The 22,809-nt window shown below is 35.2% G+C and overlaps 1 protein-coding gene across 1 annotated transcript in view; it reads left to right on the forward strand.

Annotated features, from left to right (window-relative positions):
- The window catches only part of MTNR1A (melatonin receptor 1A), a 55,528-nt gene extending 35,054 nt beyond the window's left edge, over nt 1-20,474 (forward strand). The window contains exon 3 of the mRNA XM_040583731.1: nt 18,474-20,474. Coding sequence (XP_040439665.1) covers nt 18,608-19,342 — 735 coding nt within the window. The 5' untranslated portion in view covers nt 18,474-18,607 and the 3' untranslated portion in view covers nt 19,343-20,474. The remainder of the gene's footprint in view (nt 1-18,473) is intronic.
- The last annotated feature ends 2,335 nt before the right edge of the window (nt 20,475-22,809 follow it).

Raw genomic sequence — 22,809 nt, forward strand, 5'->3', positions numbered from 1 at the left:
GCCATAGAACCACTGGATTGTTTATATTCTCTTGACTTTCTGAAAATACAACATGCACAGATCTAAAAATACTCCTGCTTTTTGATATTTAAACTGATTTTGTTTGTTAACTGAAAATTAAAAGCTAATCTTGTCAAGGATGTGAACATCATTTTTAGAGTGAGTTTATATTTTTCACTCAGGCATTATGCTGAAATAACAGGATAGATTTCAATACAATAAAATTCTAGAACACCTGTTTGTTTTTTGGGAAGTCTATAGGAGAATAGTAATGATTGATTTATTGCCTTAATAAGGACACATTGTCAAATGTATGTGACTTTTTAAATTTTAAAACCTGCAAAATAGCTTTATTTGCAATGCCTGTAGAACCGGTGTGGTTTCCTCAAAGTTACTGTGAGTACGTTGATTAACTCAAGCAAACCCAACCGGACCTCAAAGCTTTCTTCCAATACAATCATAAGAAAATGTACAGAAATGGCATGTAACAGGATCACCTCTGTTCATCTTGAATGTACCAGCATGTGAACACGTATCTGATAGCAGTACTCTTCCTGCAACGATCAGTACAATTCCTCTCTAACATGGAGCCCTTTTGAGATGTTAACATGAATGCCTATTAGCGCAAACACTGGCTCTTTCACTTTTTTTTTTCTTTTATGGCTGGCCTGTGCCATAAGTTTACAGGGCTAAAACTTGAAGATTCACTCAGGCTAGTGAATCTGCTGTGTTACTTGTGTTCATTCTTAGACATAACAGAGCTCATAAGTCAATTATATTCACAGGACAGTTAACTTTACAAAAGAAGATATCAGGCCTGACAGATTTGTTAACTTCAGTAACTGCGCCAGTATTAAATGACATACAAAGTTTTTGCCTGTTAGAGAAAAAAAATTACCTGAAAGATTGGAATTAGGTTTAATGGTAAACTTTTTCTAGAGAACATATACATTTTTTTACTCTTTCAAATATTTAACAATTGTAGCAATTTTTATAGTAATTCTAGTACAACCTCCATGAGACATTGCCATGTGTTTACATTAAGATCACCAGTACAGGATATTTATATTATAGTTTCTGAAGTTTTCCAGCAGCTATATAAGAAATACAATAAAATTCAGCTTAGATTGATACATGCCATTGGCAAAGTCACCTATGTTTTCTTAACCACATGACATAGAAATTTCAGGAAAAAAAGCTGTCCATCAGTGACGAACAATGTGATATCCTTTCATATATCTACCAGACTAGGGAATATGAAACATTTTTATTCAGAGGCTGTCTTTCCCCGTATACCGTCCAACAGCAGTTTATCAGTGAGGGAAAGAAAGGAAGCAAAAGAGCTGGTCCTAGTGTAATTAAGCTATCTCCAAATGTCTCATTCCTTTTGGTTTTGGAGTATCTGTGCTCTGGAAGCAGAGCTTGTCTTCTAGAGCTAGTGTATTTTCCACTACTTGTGCCTTCAGCTGTGGGAAGAAGAAGGGGAGAAGAAATCAAAGAACAGAGAAGGAAACAGAAGAATGAAAAAAAGCCAGCATCATTTTGGAAGCAATCCATTAATTGACTGTCTGTAGAAGTGATGTATCTTCAATATCTTCTGCTGGCTCAGGTCAGGCTGGACATGACCATGCTGCAGCTCTCTTAAGATTACTGGAAGGCCAGGATTTGTTACAGCTCTGTCCTTATGAATGCCAACATTCTTTTGAAAATAGAAGTTTTGCTTTTCTAACCTATTAACAAAATCCACAAGACACCAAGTTGGCTGTACTAAATGCTAGGTTTTTTAAATTAACTTTTTGATCCAGTCTAGTAATTGTGAGATTTTTTAAAAATAATCCCTTTTCACATAACTGTGAAAACTAGGTGAAGTTCTACAGCAAGCACTGACCTTACAGTATAGCAAGGCAAAGCACCATCCACTGGCAGACAGTATATAGTGTCTAAAAGAATTAAAATAAGGACTTAATTGGCAATTTTTCTGAAATATATCTTCCAAAGTGAAGGACAGGTGTCCATCATCCATTTCTCTCATATTCTGTGTGAGTTTTTTCCACATAGAATTTCATTTTTTTTCTGCATACAAAGTTCAGCTTAGGAAGGAAAATATTTCTGCTTTCTGTAAGAAGCACTATTTTATTTTCTTTAACTTTTGCCAGGAAAACCAAAGAGTTGAGATATCTGGTTTTTTACCCTTGAATTTTCTTTAAAGGTTTGTTCAGATCTTTATATGAATGAATTTACTGAGGTGCTTTTATTCACTCTTAAACACATTTGAGTGCAAATAAATGAAGTCCATTTGCAGAATAGCTAGATTTACAAGGAAACAGGTTATGCCTGATTTGTTAATTTTGGAGACTGCATTGTAATGAATTAGTATGTTGAAAATTAAAATGAGACTATGTTTAAATTTGAAAAATGCAGCTATTGCAGTCCCATTAAAACTTTTTGTAATCATGCTACTTTTTCTGAATTTGATTGAAAAAATTCTGAAACAGTTGACTATAGCAACATTTTAAATAGCCAATGGCTGGCTAATATTTTAATTCGATTGCTTCTCAGAATTTTCTTCTAGAAAAGCATTGCTTTGATATCACTATGGTCCAGTTATTTTTTCTTGAGATGAACTGACTAAAATAATAAAATGCAGCAATTACTGCTAATGGAATTTTGCAGGTGTCTTCCCTGAAGGGCTTGTTTGTGTGCAATAATAGTGAGCATGAGAAATACAAAATACAGGATGTATTTGTGGTGGTTTGATAATTTCACTAGACTTCTGTCATTGGCTTTTTGGGGTATTGGGATTCCCTCTCTTCATTTTTATGAAGATTAATAGTCTCAATGAGCAAGGTGCTGTAGGAGCACTAAAAGATCACTATCTAGTAACTGGTGTTCTTAGTAAATCATTTTATGTTTGAATGATAGGCTTATCACATTAATAAATACTAATGCACTCATTTAATACTGTAGACTATAGTCCAAATGCTCTGTATTTGTACGACTAACTAAAGTTGCTCTGAGGTTGATTTGTAATTTGAACTCATGGATAACATGATTCTTAAATCTTAAATCTTGTCCTAACTATAATCCACTTCATATTAAAAATTACATTTTCATTATGAACTAGAGGCAGCAGTGATTTCAAATAATCTTCCTTATTTATGGAACCACAAATGCATGGCAGTCCATATGTATTTTCCACAATATATCTAAGATTATTTCGAGCCTTGTATGGCCCATATTTGTTCAACAGTCATCATTATGTGTCTACATATGCATATAGCTGTTCAGCTGTGTCAGTTATTGTTTGTAGCTCATTAGAAAGCACACTGATAGAAGCAATACATATAGATCAAAAGCTAGTTTTGCTATGTTGTCACTTCTACCATCTATTTTATTGCCTATTCTTCCCACTCTAAGGACTTGTTCAGCAGTGTGAAACAAATTCTTATTCTGAGCAATGCTTGCTCGTCAGTGATATTGTCTTCAGGTTGGCCTGATGTTCAGACAATTAGTCATCAGAGGAAATGGTTGGTGACCAAGCTGAGGTAGGTACTTTGTCTGCACTGCTAAACCTGCTCTTGCTTTGTACATCTACTGACTTTAATACATCTACTGAATATCTCATATAACTAAGTTTCTTCTTGTCCTAAAAGAAAAAGGTTAGATGCATTTGTTCATTTGTTTGACTTGGTAGTTTGGCATAAGTTTTTAATTTCATGCAGACTTAAAAGAGACATTTTCAGCAACTGTCTTGAAGATAGAAAGTTCAACTACTGTTCTTTTCACCCTCAAGTCTGACTAAAGATACACGTTCCTTTTTTATTTTTTTCCACTCTGCATGCTACCTTCTGTTAGTAAAGGCATACCTGGGTGAGGTTTATCCCCCAGAGGAAAGGGGAGATGACTCTTGCACTCAGAAGGAGCTGCAAAGGGTCAGTAAAAGCAAGCACTGGTCAAAAGGAAGACCAGGCATGGGAAGGCATCAACAAGAAGAGAACTTGCAGCTACAGTGGGCACTGAGATGGCTGAGGAGAACAGAAATCCAATCAGGCTTAAGAAACAGGGAGAAGAGGATCACAGGAGACCATCAAAGCCCTTGAAGTGACTGAAATCAATCCTGGAAGAAAGGATCTGCTTTGAAAGTACAAAAAAGGCAGGGAATAGCTGGTTTATTTTTATTCTTCTCTGTCTTAAATGGTTTTCATCATTGAGATCACTGTAAGGAGAAGGTTAATTGATCTGTTTTAGAGCTCCGATGAGCTCAACATCCTGCCACACCAGGTTTACAGGAAGCTTGCCCTTGTTAATAGAATATCCCTAAAAATATCATACAAAGCTGACACTGTCCCGTGCCAGATATTGGGATTTATAGAAAAAATGCCCTTGTACTTTTCTAAAATATGAATTCAAGTCTATCAGGAAATGAATATAATGACACCAAATACTACTATTACCTATCAGTGGTTGCAACTGATACATGCAATTTCAATAACAGAGTTTGAAGGAGGTTTTTTATGTGTTACCAAAATAGTTACTTCTGCATCATGGACTGACTAGTTTTATTTCACTTGAATGAAGGCTGTTAGTTTGGGTTTACATATTTTTTTTAAAGAGTGAAGAATTTTCAGATCTTTTGGGGAAGCCCTTCTGCTGTTGCTTTACAAAATACATTATTCTGCTAAAGCAGACACTTTGTGCTCATACTTGGAAACTGCCAAAGTGGCTCTCGGAGGACCTCAAGCCGTCTTTCACTTTCAAAACTGCTGAAGGGATCTTTCCACCTACAAAACTAAATACAGATGTTTCCGAAACGAAAGGAAGAAAATCTAGGAGGCTTTAGCTGAGATGTGGAAGACACTTGCTGTTCCCCTCTTTTTTAGCATTGAGTCACTTGTAGAACATTTTACAAGTATAGTGTGTAAAAAATGAGGTAATTATTCCCTAATAGACTGAAGTAAAACAGAGGGACCATTCAGTGCCGTCTGAAGCTAAGTTTACCTTACTGCTTGCTCACCACTGCATCCTTTTCATAATAAACTTCATGTCAGGTGTTGCAGCACGTTATAAATACACTGTATCTTTGGCATACACTGTTTGTACAGAACCTCTTCTTTCTGGCATCCTTTCAGCATAGGGATTTTTTTTAATATTCATTGAGGTAATTTTCCTACCCTTCTCTGGGTGCCACCTTTATTTTTAGCTCCCTAAGTTGAATTGTTGACTTCTGGTTTGTTAAATTTTGATAAATAATGAAGTATGTTGGCACACTAAAGACCTGTTCCTAAAAAAAGATGAAGAACTCAGCAGTAAGGTTCAGAGGGAGAACAGGCAAAGTTTTTACTGAATATTTAAAGGGTTACTATCTTTAGCTGTCTATATGTAGCTTTTCAGCTTGCTTAAAAGCTTTTTTTGGTAAGATTCTCCCTAACATTTAAACAAAGATAGAAAGGAGTATAAGAGAAAAAATAGGCACTAAAAAAACAAAGGAGCTCCATCAGCCAAGATATATTATACGTAGTATTATAAGACAAAGATTATATTGGTGGCATACTTTTCCAAATTAATTTTATTTTCACACAGAGAAAGGGTTCATGTTTTTCATACTGGAGGCATTGAACTTGTTTTTACAATTTTGTTTGGATTCTTAAGGTGAGCAGTTAGGATATTTCTGAGTCATAACAAAAATCAATGAGTACAAGTACTTCAGATGAGATACCATAACACAGCTTTTAACTCCTACTGTACTGAAATTACAGTAATACAAAATCCAATACATTTCACAGCAAGTATTGGTTTAAGCAATTTATTTCATTGTACTGAACAGATTTTTCTGGTGCTACAGGTTAAGTAAGAACCCTGAGGGATAAGTTCTGAAGCCATATGTAGGTACTGAAAGTCAACAGTATTTGTGTATGTCTTTCCTCTTAGCTAGTGCCATAAGCTCATTGTCTTTTGACTACATTTGTTGATAAACAGACATTTTAGACCTAAAGAATAGAAAAAAAAAAAACGCTTTCTGAAAAATTCTACACCACCCTTCACGAAAGAAAACCAGAGTACAGGCAAGTAACAAAACAAGATGGAAAGGAACAATAATTCAATAAGGAAATTATGATATATATTAAATACACAGAGCCACTTATTTACTCACTTACACTACTTCAACTTGTCTGAAGTCAGTGGAGTTAGCTAAATCATTATTTTAGCCAATAGCTTCTAGTCAAAAGCCTACTTCAAAGGACGCAGTGGTTTGGCAAATTCATCGGCATGCTAAACTACATGTCTCCATGTAAGTGAGCTCTCAGTAAAGAACTTAATTTAATACTGTTAAGATAAAAGGCATAAATCCAAACCTCATTTAATTTATAATTAGCGTTAAATATAAAAGTAAAGTATTTGCTAATTAACTAACCAGAAGATACCGAAAAATTTTGGAGCTGCATGTCAGTATTTACTAAAGAGAAGGAAAATCCTTTAAGAGGTAGACCTCACTTAGGTAAACTCATCAGGGTAAATAGTGGCAATACCTGCAGTCTTCCATGATGTAAAGAAGCAATAATACCTGGCTGTTTCTCTTACTAGTTTCTCTCAAATAATTATTGCTTGGAAACTTTATTCTGTGCTATGTGAAAAATCCCATCAGGCAGTGGGAAAAAAAGCAACAAGCAATAAATGAATTCCCCTCCTTGCTGTAACTTCCAGAGCCTGGTCAAACTAGATCCAACCTCTGTGTAAGTATTATCATTGGGACTGATGGCAAAAAATAGATTATTCAGTTAAGATTAATTGGTGATATATTCATTAGCTACAAGTGTAACAGTATATCCAAGCCAACATTCCTGTTTCCATATTCTGTCATAAGCAGTAACTGTCGGTTGACCCATAGGTCGTGATGCCTAAATGGAGGACATGCCAAACATTTTTTACTATGAAAAGCTTAGGTAGGATTATAATTATTGTTCTAAATATCATATTTAAAATAATTTAAACAATTTTAACATTTTTAAACACCATCATGAATCCTGTTTCGGAATAACTAGCTGATGTACATCAGTATTTCTCATATCATACTGTAAAGGTATCGGTATGAATTTAGGATAACTTCATTATTTGCCTGCTGTGAAGTCAGTGTCTATTTTAGGCTACTCAGAAGAAATACTGAAAAAAACCCTCATTTCTTTATTAGGAAGAATTAAAGGAATAATGACTTACGAATATTTTTTAAAGTTCTATAATTTCTTTATGCTCAGTTTGTCCTTGTTACTTTATCTGTACTGCCAGTTCCTTTTGTAATGAAGAAACTAAATTGTACAAAGAAGCCTTAATATAAATGAAAATATTTTTATGGTCATTCAAATGTCATAAATGTTAAATTTTATCTTAAGATCTCTGTAGAATATTGCTACTAGCAATGGGGGTAGCATTAGAAAACTGAGAAACTGTTTTATTCAAATCCATTTTGTTCTGTTACAGCACTAGAAATTAGATTGTTTGGAAAAAAATTTATAAAAAACCACTTAGCTCCAGCAAAATTATGTATTTCTCCCAACTTTTTGATAGAATTAAAATGTAATTTTCCCTTAAGGTAGTGCAATGTCTTCATTCCTTCTCCTCTAATATAAAATTTCGTCTGTAGCCTTAGGTTTTATCAACAAGCGATTTTAAAAAACATGTGTAATATAAGCAAGCAAACATTGTTTCTGAGTTAATTATACTATACAGGTGCAAAAGTGTGATAATTAATTGCCAGCATGAATTAATTTCTTATAAATTAATTAGTTTCTTATAAATCTATCCTGTATCATATATCTAAATCGATGTTATTTTAAATAATACAAAGGGCAAAAATATGCTAATGCTTCTAAGATTTTGACACAGATTGTCAGGGCTATAATTTTAATTGCTTGCTGCAGCAATCCTGAATAGATTTCTCACACCGACATGCTCTAAGAAAGTTCTCTGAATCCTAAATTGTTGCTTTGTCATGTTTTGAATTTGCTTGATATTCAGCATAACCAGTTTAGGTTTAATTTGCATTTCTTACCATATTTTCACCACAGCATGGTGGCAGCAGAACCTTGCAGTCGGTGGGGGTGCTTACCAATTACAAAGGTGATGCTAAGATAGGGATTCTCCTGGCAGGCTGTGGATATATGCAGACATCAGAGGATAGTGTAGGTGTTCCAGTGTTGGACTAGAACAGTCTACTGTGGTCCAAGACCTGGAGTAAATTTCTAAGGGTTTATAAAACTTTTTACATAGGGAAGGAATTATGTGTCGTGGAGTCTTCACTGTCTCTTAATCCAGAGTTGTTGTTTCCCCATTTTGTTTTCAAAAAGAGGACTAGACAAACACTGGAGAAGAAGCTATTAAGAAGGTTGGCCTTGCAGCCATGCATATGCAAGTTCTACTTCTTTGTCCTTCTTTCCATTTCTGATGGTAAATGCATATCTGATGCTATAGAAAAGCAAGAGCTTTTTGGTACCATCAGTTAATTTCATCAACAAACCCCACTCATATGGCAATTAAAATAGTACTTATTTTAGTGAGTTCCCCATGATACTTGATACCATTTCATTTGCCCCGCTATGATCTAGGACCATTCAACTTCTGGATTTTTGCTGTGGCACAATAGAGAAAATAGAGAAATGAAGGGGAGGCAGGAAGAACTAGAGGCAGCTGGGTGTTTGATAATGACATGATAGGATACACCCTAAGAATCATCAAACTGTTAAGGTGGGGCTGTAATATGATAATCATCTGTGTCTTCTCACCTTTTTTTTAGGAACTTGGGTCAAACAAAGAAGGAGGGGAAAGAAAGGAGGAAAAAGGCTTCTGTCAGAAACATAAAATATTTTGGATTGTATAGTGGTAAGGAGAGAAATGTGGTGATGGAACAAATAAGAGAAGGAAGAAAAGGAATAGAGAATAGATAGAGGAAGGGAGAGTTAATACACATGTGTTTAACTATGTGGAAGTGATATTTTCTATATTGTTATTTTCCAGTTTCCTGGCAGATATCCTACTATTGCTGATTTTAAGACAAATAACTGAGAAGGCTGTTTTATGAACTAATTTCATTACTTCTGCTGTCTACTGTGGACTCTGTAGTGAAGTGTGGGGTTTGCTGAATGACCACCTATATTGTTACTAGTCATAACAGAAAGAAAATGGATTATTTTATATTCTTGAGAGATTTTTAACTTCTTTTTCTTCCCATGAATAATTCTATGGATGAACTCAGCCACAAAATCCTGTTACATGAAACTTTTGACTTTCAAAGAGATTCAGGAAAGGGATTTCATGTTTGCATTATTATATACAGTATAGAAGTCTGCTGTCATTTACATGGTTGCACCTTCACTCTATGTTTTCTCCTATTTGTTTTCTCAAAATACTTACTAGAACTAGCAAGGGAATAGGTTGTATCTTTGCATTTTCTAACACCAATCCTGACTGATCTGTGAGATTTTGTACAAATACAAACCATAATTATTTCACAAGCATCCCTCTCTGCCTTTCCCCCTTTCATTTGTTTTAGTCTCTGAACTGTATTATTATTTTTATTTACCTAAGCTGTGATATTACTGTGATAGTACCATTTTTGTCTGTCAGTTTCTTTCCAGTCTCTAATGCAAATACAGTTGGTGGAAAAAGTACTCCTACGCTGCTTCTGCTGTGATGTGGTTCAGTAGCGCAGTCCTCTGACATCGGCAGTATTGTTATTCTGATCAGTTTAATACAGTTTGCTGAACTGTGATGACAACCTGAGTGTTCTGTAATACCTAGGCAATACCTTTTTGGAAAACAGGCTGTTCCACAGGATTTTTTTTCTGTCCTAAATAAATCATAGAATTTAGAGATAGAAAAGATGAAATCAGAAGCGGTAAGATAAGCCCCCTCTGTAAAAGTGGATAAGTTACTCGGGCAAATCTATTTGGTCTCTGCAATATTGTCATTGTGTTAGAAGGGGCTGATGTTCAAAGGGAATAAGGTGCTGACCTTGAAAACACACCAGTCCAGTGAACTGTAGAAAGAACAGTCCAGGCAGGTAGCAGAGCTAAAACCGGGGTCGCCAAACTCAAGACATACACCACTACATCTGTCTGCCCTGTTTTCTTACTTCCATCTGCAAGACAGCAGGGTTTGTTGACCCACTTCAATGTCATTACAAGCCTTCTTGGTATTTTCTGTTATGTCTTAATTCACCCTTGGCTGGATGGACAAACAAAAACTAAGTTAAGAATGATTTAAACAGCATTACATCTGACTGGATTAGTTGTCATGACTTCACATTTGGTGAAAAACACCCATAGAACTGAAAAAACATATTTACACACTGAATGGGGCACATAACTACAGCAATATTAATCTAGAGTATCAGGAAATATGCAGATGGCACTTCAAAATTTTGTCAAAGAGCAATTAAACTGTTTATTTTATCAGCATCTACTGGAGATTTGTCAATGAAGTGTTTAAAAAAATGAATTGTTCAGTTTCAAGACTACTTATTTAGTAAGAGTGACTTCGGTCTACTATTTCTATATTATAAAACTACAAAATTGTATGACAGTGCCAGTTTAATATAACCTTGTTACCAAAGTAAATATGTATTATCTAGCTATTACTCTGATAAAATTTTAGATGTTTCCATAAAAGAACAGAAGTCTTGTTCAATTTGCTGCTGCTTCTGAAGCAAAACATCTTGGACGTGAACCTACTACATATAGTCTTAAAGCAGAATATTTTGTGGCACTGCATAATGTAACAGGAAAGTGAACGTAGCTTGAGGTTCACTGGTAGCTCTGACTGGTGCTATTTAAAGTCCTTTTTAAAACTGCGCTTAAAAATCCTTTAAAAAGACCCAGACCGCCTCTAGATTTTTATGTTTAGGTCCACAAAAGGTCTTCAGTCAACTCCTGTCTACTTTTACATTAGGTACTTAAATGTGCAATGGTAGTCTAGGCCTTTTCTTTACTGCTGCTTTTCTCAGGTGCTTTATAATTCATGTCACACAAATTCTTCCGGTGGATAGCACTACCCTTCTTGGCATGCTCAGGCTTTCTAGTACTAGTATTAGTTCACTAAATATCCCATGCACCTACTAAATCTACTGCCTAGTATAAACTAAGTACTATCATATAAGAGGTCCAACACAAGAGACATTTTCAAAGCAGCCCTGACGTGCCATACAAAACTGCCAGAGGCAAGGTACATCCCCAAGTCTGTAGAACTTATCCAGCATATGGATTCAGTTCCTTTCTCTGCCTGACAGTAGAAGTCACATCACTTTCATGACTGAACCACCAAGAATAGCTCTGACAAATGTTTTTAGACAGTAAGAAGGAAAGCAGTAGCTGTCTCACACACACATGTGCCATGGCACTGCAGAAAAAGATGGTAGATGATAGTCACAGAAAACTGCATGACATTTGGCATACCTGCAAAACTACTTAATCACATCTACATAGTGTTTGGCTACAGTCAGCTTGGACCTGACAGCAAAATCCTCCATTCCTTTATTCTGAGTATTATATAATTCCTCACTGCCACTTTCTGCCAATTAGTCTTTCATGCATCTAATTTTCTCTGCCAGAAGATGGCATAGGCATTTCAAATTTAATTGTTGCTGCAGCTTCACTGGAAGTTTCTGTGTGATAATTATTATAATCTAAATTCAGTATAACATTTTCTTTTCAAATTGCGTCTTTCATTTGTGCTGTGCTGATTATGTCAAATTTTCTTCAGCTTGCAGCACACTAGAATAAAGTATTACAATAAGGATTATTCTGATAACATTATCTTTAGCAAATCTATCCTTCCATATCTCTCAAATATACTGTAATGTAGTTCTCCAGCTGTCCAGACCTGTAAGACTCAGCACCCTAAATTTCTGTCAACTGCAGTTAGAAGTTAGGTTACTTAGGTCATTGCAGTACCTGAACTTGTCCATGACACTCAAAATCTCTACATTAATAACGTTATAAATGAGTTCAAACCATAAATATTTAATACTCTCTCCTTAGTGCTAACAAGCTACCTGCCTGACCTCATTATAGCTGTAGGCAGTTGCCATGTCTGTAATTACAGAGCAGGTTTCATTAGTGTACCGACTAGATGATAGAGGGTCTGAAAATCCCTTCTATTATGATTCAGAGGTGTACATTTGAATGAGGTTTTAAGAATAAATAATACAAGGTCTTTTTTCATCTTAAAAGGAAAAAGAAAGGTCTTCCTTCATGTGCTTGGAGTGAAAAGGTTCATTGTGGGCATTAAGCCATTCAAATTTCCCAGCACCACTACTTGCAGCATCAGGGTTAATTTGCTAATGAGAAGCAAAACCCACGGGCCCATCATGCTATTCAAATTTAATGTGCATGTGGACTTCTTGATTCAGGCCAGGTTTATAAATAGTGCCTTCAGTTTAAAAATAGGCTTTTTAGATCTAGGGGAGTTGATATTGTGATCTGTTAAGTGAATGAAGCTCCCAGGAGAAACTGGAGCTTATGTAATATTTATTTCTACATTTTTGCTCAGCTGTTTTGTGCCATTTTGATGCTGAGCTGCAAGGACTGTTAGTTTCTGAAACCTTTCAAATCTTTCTTCTGTGAAGCTGGGACTGTCTGCATGCTTGCTTGTCTAGGTAACCTTACCTGACCTTGGGATTTTGCCTAAGAAATGGTGGTCATTGACCCCACTTAGAGGTATTTTAATTTAATAATTTTTATTGCATATGACCTTTGTGGAATCCCCAACTGTGCTGCAAGGTACATCAACTTTCCAGTATTAAATTAATCCTGGAAAGACTATGGACAGGTCTTCTTTTTCTTGAAACATTGCGACTGATGAAGGTCCCAGGGAGAATGGTTACTGAGCCTGCACAGGTGAGCTCTGTCTCCAGATACATGAACAAGGAAGGATAATTTATTAAATTTGCATCAGACACTCACAAGAACAGCTTTCATTCCTTGATTTTGTAGTTGTTTGTGATGTTTTACAAGTGAAATAGTGGTGCTAATGCAACAATATTCAGGGCAAAAATGTTCATGGAACATGAAACAAACCTAGTGTTAATATTTGTCACTGAGATACCATTTTGTGCATGGAAACAGCTGTGAAAGCAGAGGCCTAACAAAATGTCTTTCTAAGGAAAAAGTTCAGCTCTTGGTGGCAAAATGAAGTATATCATATTGAATATTATGCTTAGCCTTCTAATTTTGCTTTCCTCATAAACTAGCTCATTGCTTTATTTCATGCAATGTTTTATATTCTAGAATCAGAGACTTATTCACTCCTACCATTCACCTGTGAAGAGGACTTACTAGTTTTCTAAACCAGGTGTTTTGCCAGCTATCTATCAATGCTGTGGCTTTTGCTAGATGTAAATGTGTCAGTATGAGGCTGTGTTCAGTTTTAACAATGACATACCCCATTCAAATTCTCTACTGCTGCAGGCATTCAGTGGCATGCACCTAATCTTAGTCTTGTTTTCAGCTAGCAGCATAAAACCCCAGATTAACATTATGAGCAAGGGCTGGATTAATGAGAAACATTTTTAAATGCCAAAAAAATATCTGTAAGCTATCCTTGAAGAAATCAGTAAAAGTATTAGAGTGATCAGAAATCAGTGCTTTAAAATGTAAACAGAAACTTTAGCGCTATTAAATATATTAAAACTTATTATATTTTATTGTTATAAACTTATTATATTTTATTTTTATAAACTTATTATATTTTATTTTTATAAAATAACAATCTTAGCAATATAATATTTGAATGCATCACAACTCCTAGAAAACCTGATCTAAATTTATAGTGAAGCATCCTAGTCAAGTAAGCCTAGTTATGAAAAAATCAGCAATGACTGTTAGCATAACTGGCAATGTCTGACAGGTGATAAAAAGACAGTAGATAAGAATGGCATGGATCTGGTAGTTACAAATTAAGTTTGATCTTGTAACTGATCCAACATTGCAACTATTCTCTTTCCTTAAAGATATGCTTAACAAGTAAACATTAGAGGTCTGAGTCAATGGCTACTGACAAAAGTTTCATACATGACTTTAATGGTAGTTGCATGTACTGTTTAGTCTTACCTAAAAGCACAAGCATCTCCAGTTGGCATAAAGTCTTAGTTAAAGCTGGTGTAAGGTGGAACACTAATGCATAAACAGGAAATGTGGTGTTATATACTTCAAAATGTATCAACATGATGAAAACATGATGGTGTGTGGAAAGCACTTGTTGTAAGAAGCCAATACATTATTTATACAGGAAATAATTTGAAACAGATGAGCAGAAATAGTGACAGAGCAACCAATATTAAAAGGTACAGAAATATTTTGGAAAAAAAGGAAGAGAAATAGTAGCCTTACCAATGTTGCCAGTAAAATTAGATCTTTTAAAAAATTCATTCATATTTCCTTATTACTGAAAAATCCTAGCTGGAGTCCCTAATGCTTTAAAACATTGTTATCTTGTACTATAGATAATTTCTTTCCCTTTTTACAATATATTATTTTGCCCAGGCTAAAATCAAAATAAGAAATGAAGAGTTAAAATACTTCACAGTCTCAGCACTTGAGGAAAGAAGTCTGTAGACCACATCTCCCTCAGTTCTCCTAAAACTGCAGGAAAAATCAGTCCTTTTTGATCTGCTGGCAAAGTGCTCAGCCTCCCAGTCTGGGTCCATGGTGGGCATTCAGCACCACTTAGACTAAGCAACTGTATTTTTTTCTATTAATATTCTGCATTTCTTGAAGTTGCTAGAAATTTCAGGAAACTTTCTAATTCCTATTAACTTCAGGACGTAGCACTAAATCTAGGGAATATCAACCCACATAGTTTGTATTTGTTATGCAGATACAAGATGCTACTGTGTAGTTCTGATTTGATGCTCTTACATTCATTTTGACATCATGGCAATTAATCTCATAAGCATTTTTTTATGATCTTTCAGGGTCACAGTTTTTACACTTAGTTTATGTTGTATTTTGCTCTTGGAAAAGTCAGATTGTCTAGGAGAGCACTTGTTAAGCAGATTTTATTCAGCAGGTAGGTCTGATGCTGTTACGTGTTTGCTGAGCAGGAAGTTATCTTTTTCAGTAAGGGTGATGAAAATATTTAATGAAATGTTGTTTTAGACTGCGTCTAAAAGCATAGCCTGCTAAAGCTGGTTACCAGTAGATTATCTTTCTTCTGACACACATCTGTAGCACAACATCTGCTTAAATTTGTTAAAGCTTATTTGATTTAAGTCAAATTCAAACTCTATCTTCTCAATTCAGCCAGCTGGTGTTAATGCACAGTAGTTCATTCTTTAAGGACATAAATCAAATTTTTTCACAGAAACAGGATCTCACTCTAAAGAGAATGAATAAATTTTGTTCAAGGAACAGTTACTCCAGAGTTTTATTTTGTGTCTTTTTAAAAGGGTTCGATATGGAGTTTCAGGCTTCATTTATAGCATTTGTTCAAACCCGACTCTGAAGACAAAATTTAATTTTTTCCTGTATCTCTTTTTTATGATGCTCACTTCTACAATACCAAGTGTTCCACACACATAAGAGTTTAATTTCATAATATGCTATTCCCACAATATGAGAATTTCATAGAATATCAATATTTTCCACTGCTGGTGGGTGCCTAAATCTAGGACCATATTTTTTGAATTGTATATTGTGTAACACATGAAAGCTCAATGTCATTTTAGATCAGACTTCAGAGTCTGAAACAATGAACCTCAAAATATACAACAAACATACAAGTCCCAAATAAATTTTTACTTGAATTTTCTATTCTATCTTAATGACAAAGTTTCTGGACTCACAAGGAAAATGTATCTCAACTCAAGACTGAAGATAAACCCTTCCTGAAAGGCCGGTTAAAAGTCCTCTCTGCAAGCAGGTACCTGGTTTCCAGGTAGTTCTAGCCCAGCGCTTTAGTCATCCAGCTGACATACTAACTATAAGCTGGTAGCCTGGGACTTGGTTTCCAAGCTCATGATTTTTTTAAAAAGTCAAGCTCCCAGGATATCTTGCTAGCCTTGAATTTCCGTATGAAGCAGCTTGTATTTCCAAGACTTTCAGTTTCTCACTCTGTGACAACTGACTGAAAAGATAAGCTGGGACAACCATGGTGCACCACTTTATGGAAGCCTAAAATCTGGCTGATTCAGAGACAGAATGCCTACTCTTCGTAGACTCAGCTGTTTCCAAAGCACAGCTAAAATTGTTCAATGTATGCCACCTATCTTCTTTTAACAAAGGGACACCCACCACCACCCCAACCCCTGCTTCTAGCTTTGTTCTTATAGCTGAATCTTGTGGCTCAAGTGGGTAAATAATGATAATATTAGCAATATTAATGGAGAACACCAGCACAAGTTTCAGTGGATTGGCAGAGAAAGAAGCTTGGGATAGGCAGTCTACAGCAAAGCAGAAAATAAATAGGATTCATTTAAGTATTACATTTAAATAAGTGTCCCAGTTCTTTGTCCCATCTGGAGTTGATATGGTGCTATTTCATCAAACCTGCAATATTCTGGGCAGGGAAAAAAACTTGCCAACAGCAACTTTTCATTCACATTCCACTTTTTGATTCACAAGATAAACACAGAGCTCTGAGTTTCATATAGTCTTTTTATCCATTTTTGTATCGCTTGCCACTATGTGAAGGGTAAATTCTGAAAGCAATGTTTTTTTCACTTGCCATCTTCTGCTTAAAGGAGCTCTACTGTCTGTGCTGAAATGATCTGGAATTCTGCCACAGCCTTCAGGATAAGCATATTTCAGTTTGGCAGTGAATTCCTGGACTAAAGAAGAAACAACTGCAAACACCATCAACAGAAAGTTATTTATAAATCCAGATACAAATTCTATGAATCCAGTGTAGCAATCTTCTAACTGAGCCATTTGTCCCAGCTGCCATTAGTACAAATATCAAATGTGGTACTTCATACATGTGTCAAAATTTAAACAAAAAAGAATAAGTAGCATCCTGACCCAGATAATTTCTATGATTTTCTCTGTAGGTGTCTGCAGATTTAGTATTTCTACCTGACCATTTAAAGCGTAAGGTTAGTGAGAGACTATGCTTGAGGTAATATTTAAAAAAAAAAGTTTTGCAAATTGTATTGGTCCATAGATGCTTTAACCTTTTGTTTAACCTATTTTTACCTATTTTTATTTTTGTCTGCTCAAAAGTAATGCATAAAGCAGTTCACCAAGCCAACTTTGGATTGATAATGAAATTCTACATCATCTAAAACTAGCATTGTATTTTCTTACAGGTTGCAATAGGAGCTCATATTTAATCTTCAGTGAATAATCTCAGAATTCTAAAATATAATCTGCAATACACACATGCATATGTATACATGCATACACATGTATTTATATACCTACACACACGCATGTGTGTATACACATTTATAGCTTTCTGTAGCTATGGACATGAATAACTGGACCAACACATGTAGCAGTTATTTAAAAAAATAAATAAAAGCTGTATCAGTGTATCTTGTGATGTTCCTAGAAACTGGAATGGTGGAGGCATTCAGATGAGTTATCATTTAAGCAACTAGAAAAATAATATATAATTATACTCAAAAGATTAATTCAAAACACATAGTTATGATGGTTTCCATTGTCTTTGAAGAACAGAGAAGGGTTCTATCAAGAACTAATACAATCCAAAATAATCTCCTTTTGTTTTAATTAAAAAATGATCCAAGATGATGGATCATTTCTTAATTTTCCAGTTTGGAGGCAGAGGAGAATGTGGCATCAAAAGTGTCTGGGAAATGTCTAGGTCACTGTCCAGGAGCACTTCTTGTACTGAAGAGTATGTCTCTCAATTCAGGAAAGACAGCTATGTTTGCTAGATTCTTAGAAGTTAAGTTTAGTTAAGTGCTAGCCAGCAGATTCAGAGACTAACTTTAAAAGTCATGTTAAAGTCATGGATGCTTGAAATGCAAATGGGAAAAAAAAGATTTTCATTTCAGGACTGGAAAAGTTTAGGGGTAATGTAAGGAAAGGGAATTAAATTAAATATGGAAGGTAAATGTGAGTTTTGAAATTTATTAGTAATTATATTACTTCTGCTGATTTTTCAAGAGAGACTATCTATTTAAAACCAAAGCAAGGCTTAAAGTTATGAATATTTTAATTTGATATGAATTCTAAGTCGGTATGATTGGAAGAATCCAAATAAATGAGATGATAAAAATATTAGGTCATGGTAATTAAACTCAAAGACAGTTTCTTTTAAAAAGTGCATCTTTAAGTTAAGATACTTCCTTTTTAGATTAAAAATGAGTGTCTTTTTCTGATATATGTCAATTAATTTTGATCTAGAAAGTAGAAACTAATTAAATTTGAAGTGTTCCACTAAGGCTGCTCATTAATATATTGAGAGCAGAAGCAACAGAAAAGAGCAAAACTAATACTTGCTTTTTTATATTTATTTTACAGGAAATGTGTTTGTTGTAAGCCTGGCAGTTGCAGACCTGGTTGTAGCCATCTACCCATATCCACTGGTTCTCACATCTGTATTTCACAACGGATGGAATCTGGGATACCTTCACTGCCAGATTAGCGGCTTCTTGATGGGCCTAAGTGTCATTGGATCAATCTTCAATATTACAGGCATCGCTATCAACCGGTACTGCTATATCTGCCACAGTCTCAAGTATGACAAACTGTACAGCAACAAGAATTCATTGTGCTATGTTGTTCTTATCTGGGTCCTAACAGTTGTTGCTATTGTGCCCAACCTGTTTGTGGGATCGCTACAGTATGACCCCAGGATTTATTCATGTACATTTGCACAATCTGTGAGCTCAGCTTATACAATAGCAGTTGTGTTTTTCCATTTCCTGCTTCCCATAGCCATAGTTACGTTCTGTTACCTGAGAATATGGATCCTGGTTATTCAGGTAAGGCGAAGGGTTAAACCAGATAACAACCCCCGGCTGAAACCACATGACTTCAGAAACTTTGTAACCATGTTTGTGGTGTTTGTACTGTTTGCAGTCTGCTGGGCCCCATTGAACTTCATAGGCCTTGCTGTGGCCTTCAACCCAGAAACTATAATCCCTAGGATTCCAGAGTGGTTGTTTGTATCTAGTTATTACATGGCATATTTCAACAGCTGCCTTAATGCTATCATATACGGACTTCTGAACCAGAACTTCAGAAGAGAATACAAGAGAATTATTGTCACTTTTTGTACAGCAAAAGTTTTTTTCCAAGATAGTTCTAATGATGCGGGAGACAGGATGAAAAGTAAACCTTCTCCATTGATTACAAACAACAATCAAGTGAAGGTGGACTCTGTCTGAAAATGGGAATCTTATTATTGTTACTCAACAGCATCCAAATAAAGTATCTGTTCTATTAGACCTACTGTTAAATATTATAGTGAAACATCTATTCTACGCTGAAAGCACTTTGATCAAATTCTTTGCATGGTATTTGGGAACTCAAGGAGCCTTGACATACAGATCTTATTATACAGTGGTATATCTCTCATATAACACCACAATGATATCCTTGAGGGAATTGCAAAGTTATGCATGGATACTTTTTTTCCCCCTTGAATTGAGATAAAGAACTAGAAAAAGATTGAAACATAAGTATCCACACTGCATGGCTCAATAAAAGAAATCACAAAACTGTTCCTACCACTTTCTGCCTGCTTCTTCTGGCCAGGTTATGGTTCTGATTCTAAAACCTCTGAGAACTTCTTTTAAAAGATGGAATCAGATATTTATGAAATATATTAGGAAATGTGAAGTGAGAAATCAAGGTGACTGAAAAATCATTAGGATTTTAAACAAGTACCTCTACTTATATTGCTTTGCTCGTAACATGGACAGGATTATTCATTTTTTGGAGACTAAACCTCACCAGCCTTCCTAGGAATGGCATTCTTAATTGACTTCTCAATTTTAAAATAACTTTTAGGAGGAGAAATATACCCGACTGATTATCTTCAAAGCTACAAGGGCAGGAGAATAAACAGCAAGGAAAGAAAAGAGCCAATGATTCATCAGCTCAAGCTGTTTAGGCATTAAAAAGGTGTAGGAGGGTTGGGAAGAGAAATATAAAGAACCGTTCTTTCTGAAGAGACAGTAATCCATGAAATCAGGAAGTGCTCCAGAGGAGTTTCTGGGGAACTATGTCCTATAAACATAAGTGAGGAAGGACACCTATTTCTCACTCCTGTACAGTACAGGAGTTCTAAGCCTCGGTGAGAAGATTAATGTATTTAAGAGGAACTGTGGGTGAGGATGACATTTTTGTATGGTTAGTGGAATCTTAACCTCATAAAGCCCTGGGAAATGAGAAATATTTATAGGATGAGAATTTAACATTTTTCTCAACTTGATCTCCTGAGAATAACCTGAGACTATAGGTTATTTTTTAATCTGCCACATATAAGTTTTTCAAAATAATAATTAGGTGTTTACCACATGCCTGGTATGGTAATAATGTATGGTAATACATTATTACCATAATGTAATAAATTAGAGAAATTAGACACCTTTAAATAATAGAAAAGAGATGATGCTACTTATGATACTGGTACAAGGAGGAACACGTGAATCTCAGGACAGAACCTGCTATGTGGACATTCCACAGACAGCAGGCACCTCTTTGTTGAGGGACAGCATATTGTGAAGTGAGGAAGAATAGCTAGACAGGCAGCCTCCTGCAACAATGAATCTGTTTGTAATCTGTATGTTATCCTCTGGTGGAGAAAAGCAAATCGCAACAATAGGATTCACCTTAAAATTGACCTTAAGAAGAAGGAGCATTTAGTTCTGGAAAGATGCTTCAACTGTCATACCTTTTAATTCTCAAGTGTTCTTACCTACACTGATGTACAAGTACATGAGCTTTTCCAAACCAATTCCAATAATTTCAACTGGACTAAGAATTTCTGAATAGCCATCAGGCTTCTGTTAATCTATATTAAAACATGGACTTTACCTAAACAGTTCATTTAAATTGTTACTTGCTCTACTGGAGATTTTCTGGAGCATTTATGTTTTAGAAGCCAACAGCCTATGCCATATAATTCCTTAAACTGCATACAAATCTAACAGTGTTTTGTTTTTCTGGGATCATAGAGCTATGTACCCTTGACTTAATAATGAACTAAAAGGGAACAAAAGATTCGTATTTACTTGAAAACCCCACCTGACACTTTGTCAACTGACCAGTTTCTTACCTTAAAAATAGGTGCCTCATGTCAAGTTGACAATGGAACTAATGAATAACATTGTAAAGCCCTGGAGACAAACTAGCAAGTCAATGCATTGCTGAGGTGCTTGACTCATCTTTGTTTACATTTGCAGTCAGAACCACTGTGTAAATAACCAGCTCTCTTCTATTGTGGTATCATCATATGATGCGATATGATACAACATGATTAACAGCATAGAGTATATCACAGCTTTCTTCACTGTGATTTCATCCTTGGAGGATGCTTAGCTCTGTAATTTTATTGCTTTATGTGTAGTGATTTAGAACTAGCAAGGGAGGCATGACCACCTTATAAGAAAAGAAGCTTTTAATGTAAGAAAAAACTATGTTTAAATTCTTACAAAACTTGCCTTATTTAAAACATATTTTCAATGAAAATAATGTCTTATGATGTATTTAATAAAGTAGCATAAAGGTAGTTTAAGTAGCGTAATCATTAATAAAATTAGAATTCTCAAAGACCTTTCACTTGCCATTTCCAACAGAAAATGTACATGTTTATCATGTCTACATATTTATGAACCGGTTCAAGATACTGTATCCAATATAATGGGTTATCTGAGGTATTGAAATCCCCATAATTCACAAGTGCTATAATATATTTTTGATGATAATGAAAATGGTTTGCTATATATAATAAAACATGTTATACCAAAGTTATATATTTTATTGAATAGACCTGTAACAAAAATGGAAAGCATTTTTCAGATCTGATATTTTGAAATATTTGTATTAAATCTAAATCACAGAAATGTGCATGTTGGTGATGTTATGAGCTGCTAAATATAGCAATAATTTTAAGAAATTAATCTCTTGTTCTTCTTTGGGGGGAGGGAAGAGTGTTAGCCTTTAGCATTTAGTTTAAATTAAGATGATTAAAATTCTGGGCAATATCTGCTGCCCTCTTCAAATTAATTTTGCATTTACTGCCATTCTGCAGCACATTTTAGGTAAGGTTTGCAAAACCACTCATTGCCAAAGTGAAAGAATAATGATGTTTAACTCTATAGTAATGATTTCTTTTAATCAGATTCTATTGCTTCAAAGGAGTCAAAGTGATTCATGTAAGACAATCAGCAGCCTCGTCAGCTGCTCATTGACAATGAGCATGACAATGTAAATCAGTACCTCACAAGATCAGACTCTTCATGGTCAACCTAAAATGATTGATGAAAATAATCATCCATTCTAAGGAGATGGAGTTAAAAACTTATCCAAAATTAATTGCTTCTGTGCAAGTGGATGAGCCATGACATGTTTTCTTACATTCCAAGCCATTATTTATTCCCCTGTATGAAAGGCTAGCATAGCACAAATGCATTAGAGCTCTATCTGGAAGTTTATAGTGTACTTTTGTACTTCCTATCCATTTCTGATCTGTAGCTCTAATCAAGCCAAAGGACCTCTGTGAAGGAGCAATGAACCCCCTGTATGTAACACTGAAGACTTCTAGTCTGATTGACCCTGACCTTATCCTACAAGAATTTATTTCTCATGTCAGAAACTTGATTATGTTGACAATCTGAATATGATCTTA

The sequence above is a fragment of the Falco naumanni genome, chromosome 1 (assembly GCF_017639655.2).
Source record: "Falco naumanni isolate bFalNau1 chromosome 1, bFalNau1.pat, whole genome shotgun sequence".
NCBI lineage: Eukaryota > Metazoa > Chordata > Aves > Falconiformes > Falconidae > Falco > Falco naumanni.